Source organism: Leuciscus leuciscus, assembly GCF_965113295.1.
Source record: "Leuciscus leuciscus genome assembly, chromosome: 13".
NCBI lineage: Eukaryota > Metazoa > Chordata > Actinopteri > Cypriniformes > Leuciscidae > Leuciscus > Leuciscus leuciscus.
This window is the reverse complement of record NC_138737.1, coordinates 7,412,696-7,427,862: the sequence shown is the minus strand read 5'-3', so window position 1 is coordinate 7,427,862 and position 15,167 is coordinate 7,412,696. Positions and strand designations below refer to the sequence as shown.

At 35.3% G+C, this 15,167-nt stretch overlaps 1 protein-coding gene across 1 annotated transcript in view; it reads left to right on the top strand.

Annotated features, from left to right (window-relative positions):
- phf19 (PHD finger protein 19) overlaps nt 1-15,167 on the top strand; it is a 29,443-nt gene that overhangs the window by 7,193 nt on the left and 7,083 nt on the right. The window contains exons 7-14 of the mRNA XM_082188157.1: nt 2,987-3,082; nt 3,964-4,032; nt 4,627-4,747; nt 7,392-7,459; nt 7,610-7,759; nt 8,206-8,275; nt 10,765-10,850; nt 13,246-13,341. Of these exons, the coding sequence (XP_082044283.1) occupies nt 2,987-3,082; nt 3,964-4,032; nt 4,627-4,747; nt 7,392-7,459; nt 7,610-7,759; nt 8,206-8,275; nt 10,765-10,850; nt 13,246-13,341 (756 nt within the window). The remainder of the gene's footprint in view (nt 1-2,986; nt 3,083-3,963; nt 4,033-4,626; nt 4,748-7,391; nt 7,460-7,609; nt 7,760-8,205; nt 8,276-10,764; nt 10,851-13,245; nt 13,342-15,167) is intronic.

Genomic DNA, 15,167 nt, shown 5'->3' with positions numbered 1-15,167 from the left:
AGGGCTGGGAATCGATTAAAAAAAATTAACTAATTAATTGCACAATTTCTGTAATTAATTGCAATTAATTGCGCTTCCCCCAAGCTTGTAATCATCAATATTTAAACTTAGAATCACCTAATTAAACAACACAGGAAAAAAAGGGAACAGAAAATAGCCCTATATTAAAATATTAAACATCAATATATCAATATATTATTCTTTTTCAATAATCAATCAACATAATCAATTTAACAGATTATTATTATTATTATTATTTTATTAATTATTAAAACAAAATATAGTCCTACAAAGCTATTATTACCAGAGCATGTGATCAGAGCAGGTCATTTTACCATTGTTGCCCAGCATGGCTATACCAGCTCAGCAAACAGAAGTCAACAGAGAAATTTCACGTTACTTGAGTGGACTTTACTTTTCCAGTGCTTAGTACGTGATTGAAGCCTTTGGGCCGTTAACGACAGAGCCGCCGACACACACACACATACACACACACGGAACGGAGAGCTCGCCGCTGCTGGGCCATTAACGACAGAGCGAGCCGACACACACACGCGCGCGCGCGGAGCACAGAGTGCGCCGACCGACCGACACACACACACACACACACACACACTCACGCGCGTGTGCGCGCGGAGCACAGAGCGCGACGCACATACCGAGCGGAAAAGACCCGCTCATGAAAGCTGCCCGAGAATGAAACCTGACCGCCGAACATGGAGGGGCGGGACGGCATATTTCGGCCTTTTTAATAGCAGACGCAACAGGAAATCATTAAAACGAGGCAAAAAAAAAAAGTGCTGCGTCAATTGCGTTATTTTTTTTTAACGCGTTAAACATTTCAAATTAATCGCAAAGATTAACGCGTTAATTCCCCCAGCCCTAAATAATATTAATATTTTTTATTTCTATAGCGCCATTCCAACACCCAAGGTCGCTTTACAAAGATAGGTTAAGGAATAGAACAAAATACAAACAAATAACATCTCCATAACAAGGTAGAATTTACAGACAGTGAGCTGAAGAGTAATATTCAGAGAAAATTGTGTTTTTAAGAGGTTTTTGAAGGAGAGAAGGGTGGATGCTTGACGGATGTCTTGAGGAAGAGCATTCCACAACCTGGGAGCCAATGCTTAAAGACCTGGCTCCCATGATTGCCAGACTATAGAAACTGACTGAATATGGCACAGCCCTACCTAGGATATTTTTCACCAGCCGCCACTGAAATAAGTTAAGCTAAAAATGAAAATGCAGTCAATGCTGCAAATGTTTAATTAATTGGTTTGTTTGCACATTTCAGTGAAATGCAGGAAAAAACAGTGAGGAAAGCGTGACAAATGCACTCACACGCCTTTGCCTCGTGTGCTCGGGTGCTGTCTGCTCACTCAGCGCAAATCACTTTGATCAAAACAAAAATGCATGTGTTATGCAACAAACAGTAGAACAGGGACTGTCACGGGGTTTCTGAAAAATACAGACCCTACTTGCTTTGTAGCAGTGGTCATCTGATTATTATATCACACTCTGCCACACTGTTCAGGATCAGCTCGATGTGTGCGCTGTGACACTGAATCAAATTAACTGAAACTTCATGAGTTAAACATAAGTTATACATCTTATGCTTTACTTAATAATGACAAGCACAGTGTTGTTACTGTTAACTACTTAAACTGAAACAATGAAAAATCATTTTCTTTAATTGAAATAAATCTTAAATAAAATAAACAAAATAAACAATAAATATTAGATGAAAAACTTAAAAGACTTAAAATAAAATTTGAAATGTTGCCTTGGCAACTAACTAAAATAAAATACGTTTGAGCTGAAGTACAAAAATTACTAAAACTAAATTTAACAAAAAATAAATTAAGGATAAATAGAAATGTACTAATAAAAATAACAAATAAACGAATAAATAGATATAAACTGATAAAAATGACAAAAGCACATAGCAAAATTACTAAAACTTAAAATTAAATTGAAAACTGAAAATAATTAATCGAATAATAAAATTAATGAATACCTTGGTTCCTCAAGGGGCAATTTAAAAAACAAAACATTTTAAAGTTAAATTCATGCACTTTGAGAGTTCAAAATTAAGAGCTCCAACCTACATTCAGTGTGCAACTTGAACAAAGTCTGCATTTTGATATAGTGTCTCAATCTACATTACACTACATAATACTAATATGATTCAATGACATAATACTTAAATTGTTTCAATACTGGAAGAATCAGCCTTTTTTTTACGCAAATCTCTTGAATGAATGATTCAGTGACAAATACATTTTTAACAGTCACTTGTCGCCACCTACTGGTGAAACGATGTAATTGATACAATCATTATTTGCAGCACCAAGTTACTTTCAAAAGGTGATTTGGTCTATTATGATCGCCTCTGTTGAAATCCGTGTTTATATCCGAAGTATAAACTTTTATCCCAATAATTCTGTGATAAATTGAATATTTGCAACACACAAATAATGATATTGTGTGGTTGAAAAGACAGTTTGTGAAGCTGTTTCATACATATATGACAACTGCTTTCTCTGGGTCAACGGCAGCACAAACACAGATTTGAATGTTCTTGTGTGATTCTGTCAAATGTTTAATAGACCCAGGCGAATTGTTGTCATTTAGGAATGAGATCACCTGGGTGTTTTAATCGAGACCGCAATCTTTTACTGATTACTGGTATTGGTGCGTCCCTACACATGTATTGTAGTTCACACTCCAGCTTCAAGAAACATCCAGTTAATGCTGTGCTACTGGTTTTTCTATTGCTGCTGTTCTATAGACACACCATTTGAATGGAAAAAAAGAGATCTGAGCATCACTCCATCACACCACCCCCTTAGTTTTGCTTGTTCTTTTAAAAAAAAAATTTGTTTATCTTGAAATGTAATTGGTCTGTTTAGGTCTTTGTGCTTTGTGTCTGATAAGAAACAATCAACAGTTCCTTTCTTATTCTCGATTTTCCCATCAGGTGGTACCTGAAAATGCTGCAATGTTTTCGCTGCGAGCAGTGGTTTCATGAGGCGTGTACGCAGTGCCTTCAGGAGTCCATGATGTTTGGAGATAGGTATGTACAGAGCTACATTTATCACAAACCTCATCACAACAAAAGAACTTGCATCTTTGCATCAATACTCTGCCATCCTTCATTATTGATTTCTCATATTTTCACTCAAATCAATGAATTTTCCTGAAAAACAATTGGCTTTAGATCATTAATGCTTTCAGTGACTGCATCATGGCCGAAGGGTATTTTGTATTTTGAGTGCCTAAAATCTCCCTGAAATCACTTTAATGCACAACCTCATGTGGAATTTGGTTTTATAAATCAGCAACAACATTAATATGATGAATAAATAAACAATCAATAAATATTTAAATTACTGAAGTAGTTAAATAATCAAAGGAAACAATTCTTAAGCAAAAATCTCTCATGTAAATCTGAGTTTTTGTTGCACTCGTGAGCAACACATTTTTCTGATTGCATGGTTTAATTAAATTAAATAATTCAATCTCATTGGTCGAAAATCCAGCTCCACATAGCTGTAAACCTCTGATTAGCTGTGATTGTGTCATGCAACTGATTCACGTTCAGTGTGTACAGACAAATTGCTCTTTGGTGGCTTCGAACGGCGAATCGGTCCAATCAGATTTCAGGGTCGGCGTTTTTCGTTTTATAATGAAATGTAAGCCGTTGCTTTTCAGAAAGAGCAATGAATGCAATAACCAAAGTGAAATTCTATTTGCAACATCTCAACAGTGATGATTAGTGAATATTGCGACAAACTTTAATGCATCGCCGCACACAGGCAAGATTACATGCATTAGGGGATTTTTTAAAAGATCATAATGACACTGTCAAGCACAATTTTTCTGTGGCCGCAGCAGCATTTGTACCTCTCCAAGGTATGCAATTTAAATGACTCCTTTTTGTCTTTTCTCTCCCAGGTTTTACTTGTTCATTTGTGCGGTGTGCAATAAAGGAGTGGAATACATCAAGCGGCTGGCTCTCAGATGGTAAATGGGCAGCTCTTCTTCCCCCCCTCACGAGTGATTGTGCCCAGATCTGTGTCAGAATTATACAGTCAAAGTGTCGGATTTGATTGATACAGGCCGGTGCTCTCGATCCGGAGCTTTTTCTCTGGTGCGCCCGGCTATTTCAGAAAGTAAAGTGGGTTCAGTGGGGTTTTTTTTCAGCATAGAGTTTGTCTAGACATTGATTCTTGCTTTTTGTCCCAAATGAGAAATAGCCATTTGAACCAAAGATTTGGTGCTGAGAGGATTTCTTATGATAGCAGGGGATTACTCTTGAAATACAGTGAGCTGGATGTGCTGGATATTTAGGTATGAAGTCAGTCTCGGTTCGGATTTAAGCCTTATCCTTCTTAAAAAGTCTGGTGTGTTAAAATGGACCTTGCCTTGTGAACAGAACGGCACTCTATTTAACATTTACCAAGCGACATTTCATGCAGATTTTGGCAGTGTCATTTGATCTAAGAGCATTTCTGCTTTAGGTCTAAAACATCTTAAGCTTATTCTCACACTTTAGAGCTCTAAGTGGAATTATGCAGGAGTTTTTTTTTTTTTTTTTACATTTTTTTTAATTTGCAGGGTGGATGTGGTCCATCTTGCCCTGTACAACCTAGGAGTCCAAAGTAAGAAGAAATACTTTGAACTGGAAGAGATCCTCACCTTCATCAGCAACAACTGGGATCATTTCCAGATGGGCAAGGTTATATATTCAAGCTTTTTCTATCCAAGATCATTTTAGGAAAAAAAATAATAAATAAAGATAAAGTAACTTTTAGGTAGTAATTTTTCTGGTTGATGATTGCTGTCATTTCTAGGAATTGAAAAGCAGTTCCTTTGAAATAGGTAGTGAAAATTTGCCAGGTGTTATTTTTATTTTTTATTTTTTTTGCCAGGGGTCTCCAACCTTTTGAGAGCTACTCATGTTATACAATACTTAAATCTCGTAAATAATGTACAATAACTCTCAAATTAACAACAATCCAAACTGTTATTTATACACCTGAAAGAGTTTATGTACACATGTCAAGGGCTGAAAGTATCATTATTATTGATTTTTTATTTTATTTGCCCGATTAATCAAGTAATCTAACGATTTGATTATTTGGTCTCTGTTTAATAAATGTCCACACTTTGTAATAACGGCTGATTTTTTTCAGCATGCCCGAGAGCCGCCATTATTGGGGAACATAAACATGTTCCATCTAACTGTTAAAATTAACAAGAAGTATTTGGTCCCATTTTCGTATCGGTCTGAACAAAAATGGCAGACAAAGAAAAAGTTTTGAAAGTGTACATTTTCAGATGAATGTAAATCCACTCTCTGGCAGTAGGTGGCGCTTATGAAACAGCAGAAATGGAGCTGTTTACATTTACATTTATTCATTTAGCTGACGCTTTTATCCAAAGCGACTTACAATTGCTATATATGTCAGAGGTCGCACGCCTCTGGAGCAACTAGGGGTTAAGTGTCTTGCTCAGGGACACATTGGTGTCTCACAGTGGATTCGAACCTGGGTCTCTCACACCAAAGGCATGTGTCTTATCCATTGCGCCACCACCACCCCTACCCCTACCCCTACCCCTACCCCTACCCCTACCCCTACCCCTACCCCTACCCCTACCACCCCTTTGCACTGTAACCTCTGTAAACAGATCAGCGCTGTGCTTATAAACATTACTTTATTAGGCTTATACGGAGGGAAGATAAAAAGCGAATGCCTTTTTCTGAAGACAGTCAGTTCCCTCTTATACATTCATAGAATTCATTCATTCTTAAATTGTTTCATATAATTTCTCTCAGCACTCAGCCTTCCGTCATGTTTTCACACTGCGCCTGCGTGAGACTTAAAGGATTAGTTCACTTCAGAATCAAAATTTCCTGGTAATTTACTCACCCCCGCGTCATCCAAGATGTTCGTGTCTTTCTTTCTTCAGTTGAAAAGAAATTAAGGTTTTTGAGAAAAACATTCCAGGATTTTTCTCCATATAGTGGACTTCAATGGGGTCCAAAAGTTTGAAGGTCCAAATTGCAGTTTCAATGCAGCTTCAAAGGGCTTTACACGATCCTAGCCAAGGAATAAGGGTCTGATCTAGCGAAACATGTAATTTTCTTAATAAAGAAAATTAAAAATTAAAATATATATACACTTTTTAACCACAAATGCTCGTCTTGCACTAGCTCTGTGATGTAATCATGTTGAACTTGAAAGGTCACGCGTGTTCTGGTTCAAAAAGGTAGGGTAGGGCGAAAAACTATTTTTTTTTTTGTAAATGTCGTTTGAATTAGTCTTTGAACGTTTGCTTTGTACTACACACTAGGTCGGTACTTCCGCTTATGTCGCGCGTGACCTTTCAATGTGATTACGCAATGCGTGGCGCATCGCAGAGCTAGTGCAAGACGAGCATGTGTGGTTAAAAAGTATATAAATGTTTCTTTATTTTTTTGAAAATGACCTATCGTTTCACTAGATCAGACTCTTATTCCTCAGCTAGGATCGGGTAGAGCCTGTGAAGCTGCATTGAAACTGCAATTTGGACCTTCAAATTGTTGGACCCCATTGAAATCCACTATATGGAGAAAAATCCTGGAATGTTTTCCTCAAAACCTTAATTTCTTTTCGACTGAAGAAAGAAAGACATGAATATCTTGGATGACGTGCGGGTGAGTAAATTATAAGGAAATTTTAATTCTGAAGTGAACTAATGTTTTAATGCTGAATTAAGTAATGCCTTTACTGTTGCTAACGCCCCAAATTAGGCACAAACATCTTTTGCCTGTATTTGTAAATAAGAATCCACTCTCCCATTCCTTTTAAAAATATAATTAGTTTTTTTTTTTTTCTATTCTTTGCTTGAATTATGTCTTTACTCATTGTGATGCAAACTAAGCATGATGAAGTGCTTGATCAAAAGTCCCTTTAGGTTTTTTCTTTCTATTGTTGGTGTTATTTTGCTATATTGTAACTACATCTGCATGTTCATTAAATAAATAAATAAATAACCTCACTTACTTAATTTGCATAAAATATACCTGTCTATATTAGCTTACTCTGATTGGATGAAAAGTATGTCTCGGCAAGCTACCTCCAATCAGGCCGACTGGTAGCTCACGGGCGATGTGTTGGAGACCCCTGTTCTAACCGCTTGTCATGTGTAATCTGAGAAAACAGCATTGCTAAATTGCTCACACTTCTGAGTGGAAGACTTAACTATAGCGAAGCCAATGGGCTTCATTTGTCTTTATTGAAACATGACAGCTCAAAGCAACAGCAAAGTAAATGTCTCATAATAAAAGCCCATATCACACCGCCAGTTTCTCTCAAAGACTTTCTTACCTATTTCAGCTCTCCAATACCCCTCTGTCTGAACGAGGCCAGTTCATTCTTGATGCCCTCAACAACTATAAAAGCAAGTAAGAAATTTTGTTTTCCTTTTGTTTTTATATGTGTGTGTGTGTTTTTATAAATGTATTTGTAATACAGTATATGTCTAAAAAAAAAGACATAAAATATATCTAAGAACACTTTTCAGTGTATATCTATTCTGACCCCTTTTTTTTTAGGTTTCTCTGTGGGAAGGAGATCAAGAAGAGGAAATGCATTTTCCGACTAAGGACAAGGGTTCCTCCTAACCCCCCATCTAAGTTGTTCCCAGAGAAGGCCCAGAACAGTGAGGGCCACAGGGGCCACAAAAAAGGGGCCAGCAGAAGCAGGTTAGTTACTTCATTTTCCTTATTAGTGCCTCCCATTTTAAAGAATGAGACCTCTTGTTGATGTCACATGGAAACATTAAAAATCATCATGAGACCGATCCCAATTAAATATTTTAATTGGTTCACAGTGCTATTTGTTTATTATTTATCCAGTCGGCTGATCATAACTGAGGTCTTTATTTCTTTTTTTAACGTTTCAAAGGGAATTTAGATTTTCGCAGTGCTTTGATAATGTAATGAATGCACTGAAAGAGACTTGGCTTCTCCCCTATAATTTTACATTTGACAGCCACATCTCCTTTTTAGGATTCAATAGTTTTGGCTCTCAAATCTGTAATGACAAGTTTAGTGGGTGTAGATGATGCATTGATTGACAGATTATTTAGTTCAGCTGTTATTATGCTCAATTATGCCGACTGAATGTTTCTCTTCTTCCTCTGTTGCAGTAACTCTGTTCCTGCCGAGAAGCGGAGAAAGAAGAGGTCCAAGTGGCTGCTGGAGGATGCAATTCCTAATGTAAGCTTTTCACCCGGGTCACATTTCACTGCGTCACCAGCCGTATAACATGACCTTTCTTGTCTGGTTTAAATCTGTGTTCTGTTGTTACAGTTACTAGGTCTGTATAATAAAAAAAGGCTCTGGGCCAGTTGCATAAACATTGTAAACAACTAGCAGTTAGCCCAGGGTTTATATATTTCCAATTCAAAATAGGCCAGTCTATGTTTTTATGTAAATTATTAAAAAAGGTTATGACCTTAAAGAACAAAAATTATGACTTGCTTGTAAGACTAGTCTAAGCAGTTTATGCAACAGTGTATTTATTAATGATATGAATTGTTCAGTGGCTAACATTGATATCTAGAGATGGCCAATACAATGCACCATTCAAAAATGGGGGTCAAGTTTTTTTTTTTTTTTTTTATGAATGAAAAATGTATTACAAAATATTTAAATGCTGTTCTTTTAAACTTTCTATTCATCAAAGAATTTTTTTTAAAAGTGTCACGGTTTCCACAAAAATAATAAGCAGCACAACTGTTTTCAACATTGATAATGATAAGAAATGAAATGTATAATGATTTCTGAAGGGTCATGTGACACTAAAGACTGGAGTAATGATTCTGAAAATTCAGTTTTGCCGTAACGGGAATAAAATACTTTAAAAAAATTATTATAATAGAAAACAGTTATTTAAAATTGCACTAATATTTCACAATGTTGTTTTTGTTGTTTTTGATCAAATAACTGCAGCCTCGGTGAGCATTAGACACTTATTTCAAAAACATAAAAAAAAATCATACCTAGCCCACTTTTGAATAGTAGTGGATATATGTTTTACAAATTAATGACATCAAATAAGACATCTACAAAACGAAATTAAATAAACCCTAATTTTGCTAATAAATATTTGAGAACAGGAAGTGTTTGATATCGATTCACAAGATTATCAGACACCGTTAACTGGCCAATAATAACCTCATTTACTTAATTTGCATACAATATACCTGTCTATATTAGCTTACTCTTATTGGATGAAAAGTATGTCTCGGCAAGCTACCTCCGATCGGGCCGACTGGTAGCTCACGGGCGATGTGTTGGAGACCCCTGTTCTAACCGCTTGTCATGTGTAATCTGAGAAAACAGCATTGCTAAATTGCTCACACTTCTGAGTGGAAGACTTCAATAGCACAGGATGATAGTAATCTTAAAATGGATGCATAATGTATATATATTAATGATTTAACAACATGTTCTCATGTTCAAGGTTCTGTTAATCGTTATTTTATTTTGATGTTTTTATTTTCAATTTTTTATTTATTTTGATTTTACAATTTTATGATTTAATCATCAACTTTTTCATCAACTCACAAACACTGGCCTAGATGATTTATATTGATCTATCACTGAACCACAGACACACACACACACACACACACACACACACACACACACACACACACACACACACACACACACACACACACACACACACACACACACACACACACACACACTAAATAATTCAGTTTGTGCAGTCCTCTTGAAATCTGATTCATGAAGAGGTGAAGTGCTGGACTTCTGAGACTATGTTTGACCTGTCAGTTCAAATCTGAGCTTCCCTTACTGAGATTTTGTGCTCTAGCACTTCTCGGAGTTTCTGGAATTCCTCGATAGTTTAATTTCATGCAGCCAAGCGTTAATTTCTGCTGCTTGTTTCTTTTTTTCTTTCTTTTTTTCTGCCATTTTCTACAAGGTTTCTTATGTACTGAGACTATTAAATTTAAATATGACCCAAGCGAAGTTTACTCTTGGTTGTCTTCTCCTGCCTCTCTTCATCTCTCTCTAGTATCTTCCCTGCGCCCCGTGGTGATCTTCTTTTTATTCCTTGACGCCTGCTGCCATGCAGACCCTGCATTTCTCCCCCTCTTCTCCTGTGTTGTTTTGTCTCTTTCTCGCCTTTGCTTTCCCTCCCTCATATTTTTTCTCTCACTGTTGGTGAAGCTACTTTGAAAGCCAAGTTACAAGCCACTCATGATTTAATGTAGCTGAACTCCAGTCAAGCAAGCCTTTAGTGCAAGAATTCAGCTGCACTACAATCTACTAACAAAAAGTATTCACGCTACTGACATAATCTAGTTGGGTTACGTCGCTACTTTAAGTTTGTTTTCCCCTCAACCCTCTCCTACCCTCTCATTCTGTCTTTCTAAATTTTCTAAAAAGGATTACATTCATCCTCTGAAGCATTTAACTGACAAATCCTTCTGAGAGGTCTCCGGTCCCCAGACATGCTTTACTTGAACTACACATCTTGACACTCCAGGCAGCACGGCTAATAATGCCAAGAGCAACTTCAAAGATGGCATTAGAGTGACTGTAATAACCATGACGGCTCTGATCATCATAATCAAAGCTGTGATTATCGTCATTGTCCAAATGACAATGAGTCGATGCGGTGAAATGAAATTAACGTTGCATTTCATACTTTGTTTGTGACCTCATCGCAGAATGACCTCACCTCTGCCTGGAGCACCAATCATCACATGGCCAACATCTTCGACTTCACGCTGGACGAGCTGCAGAGTTTAAAGAGGTGAATTAAACTTTTTGTTTGTTGCCCTATTTTTGTAGCTAAAATCATTCACACAGGTCCAAAGCTTTTATTTCATTATGTTTTTATTTATTTTTATTGTTACAATTAATTTTTTTTATTGAAGCAAGGTGAATTGGGATTGGCCACTGGTATGAAATAAATATAGAATTAAATGGTATATTATAATGTAATATATTAATATAAAATTCAACTGTTCAATGTGTGGTCACAGATGTGAGTATATAATGACTTTGAATGTTTATCATCCAATTAGAATATAGTCAAAATTATTATATATCGACAAGATTTTTAAGGAAAGGCAAGGCAAGGTTATTTATATAGCATATTTCATACACTATGGCAATTCAAAGTGCTTTACAGAAAATAATTAAAATAATCACAACATAAAAGCAAGGAAAATTAAAACAGTTATAAAAGAAATTAAAAGAGTAAAACGATGATACATAGACTTCTCATCTGGCAAAACACTGGTGTATCATATTTTTCAAAACTCCCAGTTTTACTCTGAGATTCCCCATGGTGATTACACTGTGTCTGTGAGTGTGAGCTCATGTTACATACATTTTTTTTTAATGTTTTTATTTATTTATTTATTTATTTATTTATTTATTTTTATAAAAAATGTAATAAAGAGAAGATATGATCAAAAAAGATGAAGTATTTAATTCACATGTTTTTTTTTATTGTCCACAAATAGGCTTTACCTCATGAACATATAGTGAAAAACAATTTTTTTGTAATTTTCAGCAAAAATAACTATACCATCATGTATACGTTAGTTATTTTTGCTGGAAATAGTTTTTTTTGTTTACACCATATATATATATATATATATATATATATATATATATATATATATATATATATATATATATATATATATAATATTGGTCATACCACACTTCCTTAATGTGAATACAATCATCACAGTAAGATAGTTTACTAATCCATGTTTTTCGAGTGTTTTGTATTTTAAATTCGGTGTGGAAAAGCCGTAATATAGCATAATTGATTTATGTGGTGGTACTAGTTCATTATTTACCCTTGTCCTCTTAGAGACTTAATAATTCATTTGGACTCTGAGGCACGTCGTAACAATTAAGCACATAATACAGATATCTGCATGCTTCGGGGTTTGATGGCTCATTTGATTCATTTTTTGATAAAGTCGCCTCACCTGTGCTTAAAACTGGCAGAAATTAATTGTCACCTTTCCGTCAATGTACATAATGAGGTCTCAATCAAATTCAGTCTCACGGCAACAGACGGCACGCTTAACCTTCTCTCATTACCTTTGATTTGAATGCTTAAGCATCTATTTATTGGTTTTCGAACAATCATGCTCATTTGCATCCATTTTCCTTTGAAATATCAGAAAGGTCTTTCACTGTTTCCCCAATCACAACCCCACCCCACAGAAAATATATGTTTTTTTTTATCAACACGGTTGGTGAAGCGATTTAATTATACTTTTCAGTAAAGGTTATCATCTCTCAAACAGGCCTGAATAATGAGAGAATTGGAAACACTATTGGGGCAGACAAAGCTTTGAGAGGCAAAAGCGGCTGTCTGGGAGGGATTGTTGAAGAGAATAAAAGAGAAATCTGGAGTTGGTTTAGGCCATAATAAAAAGGGCACGTTGGGTTTCATCACAAAGCCGTGAACTGTAGTTAATGACTGCCATCCTTTGAATGGTAGTCCTGATAAACTCTGGTATAGTCACAATCCCAGCGCCGTATAATGTGTTGAATAGCAAGCAGCAGGTCGGATCAACTGTATTCTTTTGTGTTCTTCAGTAGCCCTTTTGCTTTGGCCTCTTGAGTATGACTGAGATTAAAGTTATTGAGAAAGATAGGATTAGAAACATGACGTCAAATTGAAACAACATTTTCTCCAATTTTTATTGTTTTATGTGACTATTTGTGATTTATTTTATTCATTTTGATATAATATAATAATAGTATTTATTATTATTGTGAATTAGCTTTATTAATTTTTTTCATTTTTTGTTCTTATGTCATTTTTATTAGTTTTTAAAATAGTTTTATTTAGCTTTAATTTATTCAACTTAAACTTAATTTATTTTAATTAGTTGGCCAGACAACATTTCAAATTTTTTTTTAAGTTTTTCATCTAACATTTATATATTTTATTTTATTTCAGCTTTATTTTAATTAGCAAAAATATTTTTTTGTACACTGGTTTCAATCAGTTCCTCGTAAGTAAAATCAAGCCCTACCTATTTGCTCTGAAATGTCACATTATGGAAGTTAAATGGGTTGCTAACTGTGTGTTAACATTCATGTTGACTGTAAGTATGTGAATCTTTCCTTGTCTCTGTACCTCTTATGAATTTGTCCATCTTCATTCTTAGCACCAGTTCAGGACAAACATTAAGTTTGGACCAGGATTCCACTGACGCAGCCAGTACTTCTGGTTCAGCCACCACCAGCGTCTCCTATGACTTCAGGTACTTCTTAGTTTCTTCAGATCTGCAAATAACAATGTTATGTATTTTCTAAATAAATATAATCTTTGAATTGTTTTCTATATTTGCCAACTCTCTGTGGCTCTGACTAGATTAGGTAACACTTTATTTTACAGTGTCTTTGTTACATATGTTACATGTACTTACCATAGTAATAACAGTAAATTATGCATAATTACATGCAACTAACTCTCAACTAAACCCTAACCCTATAGTAAAGTACATGTAGTTGCTTAATATTACACAGTACTTAAATATATAATTACACTGTAACAATGACACCTTAAAATAAAGTGTGACCCTAGTTTATAATAACCATGTTCTGTTGGAGGGTCAGAGCAGACATAATATAGTATTTTGTACATCATTTATACAGAATCTTTACACAGTGAGGCACGTTAACTCAGCCAAGATTTGCACCCTCACAGTGTTGCAGAAAAATTAAGATGCATCGTGAATTGTTTGGGAATCAGATTGCGACTTTTTGAATTGAAATAGGATCAAATCCCTAGGTGCAAAAAAACGCCCACCCCTATGTTGTATTTTTTTTATTTATTTTTTTATGTATGTAACATAAAATATCACTCTTGTGAATGTTTATTTAAATACACGCCAGTGTTAATTTCGTTGACGAATCATTTTCGTCATTATTTTCGTCAACGACATTTTTTCACAGACGAAAACGAGACGATAACTAAATAAAAACTAGTTTTGAATGACAAAAACTATGACGAAAATCTATTGACATTTTCGTCAACGAATAAAAACTAGACGAAAATGTTAGATAGTGACGATTTGGGAAGCGATCCAGTCTGATGTCCTGCATTTGTGGTAGATGCGCACAATTGTACTGTAACGTGATCTACCCAGCGGCACACGAGTTGGCATGCGCTGCATGTCTCATAAAACGTTAAAACATGTAACGTTAAACGTCTGGGAGAATGAGTAGAGCAGACATGAAGATCTGAATAAGAGTGACGACGCAAAAAAAGAGCTATTCGGTACGGTTTTCTGTGCGCACACACCCGACCCGAAGCGTGCAGCCATTCACATAGACACCTATACAGCGCGCGAGTACAGAATTGAGCTTTCTTTCGTGTCTGAATGGACAAATACACACAATTATTATGTCTAAATTTTCGTTTTGGAGAGTATTCACGTAAATGATGTCGGTTATGTCTTAAACAGTTGTGAGTGTATCTATGTGCATCAGTGCATTGGATCCGCATGTCATTGGACATGATCCGATGTCTTAAAGTGACAGTGGGTAATAAACCTAATGCGGTCTGTGTCCTTAATATTGATCAAGCAACAAAAGAAAAAGAGGAAAGCATTCACTGCTCGTTAATAGCTTTAATAAGGATTAATTATATTTAATTCATTTAAATATGTCTGCTTGAAAGAATAAAGAATGATGTATGCAAGTAGTTATAAAGAATTCATATATCATTCATTGAAAAAAAGACTGTCTTCTACTTTAGGAAAAGTGGTTTTATTTAATTTTAAGATATTTTTTAAGTTACAGTAGTTAAATCTGTATCTGTATCGCAAGTTCAAACTTTAAAATCATTCATATTAGCAGGTTAATGTTTTCTCCGGGAGTATATGGGTTTGGAAATTTTTGAGAAATTCTAAATAAATGCATTTAAATTGAAACCCATTATATTTTAGTCGACTAAATCTACTGTAGATTTAGTCGACTAAAATCTTATTGTATTTCGTCGACTAAAACTAGACTAAAACTAAAACAATTCAGATGACTAAAATACGACTAAAACTAAATGGCATTTTAGTCAAAAGACTATGAC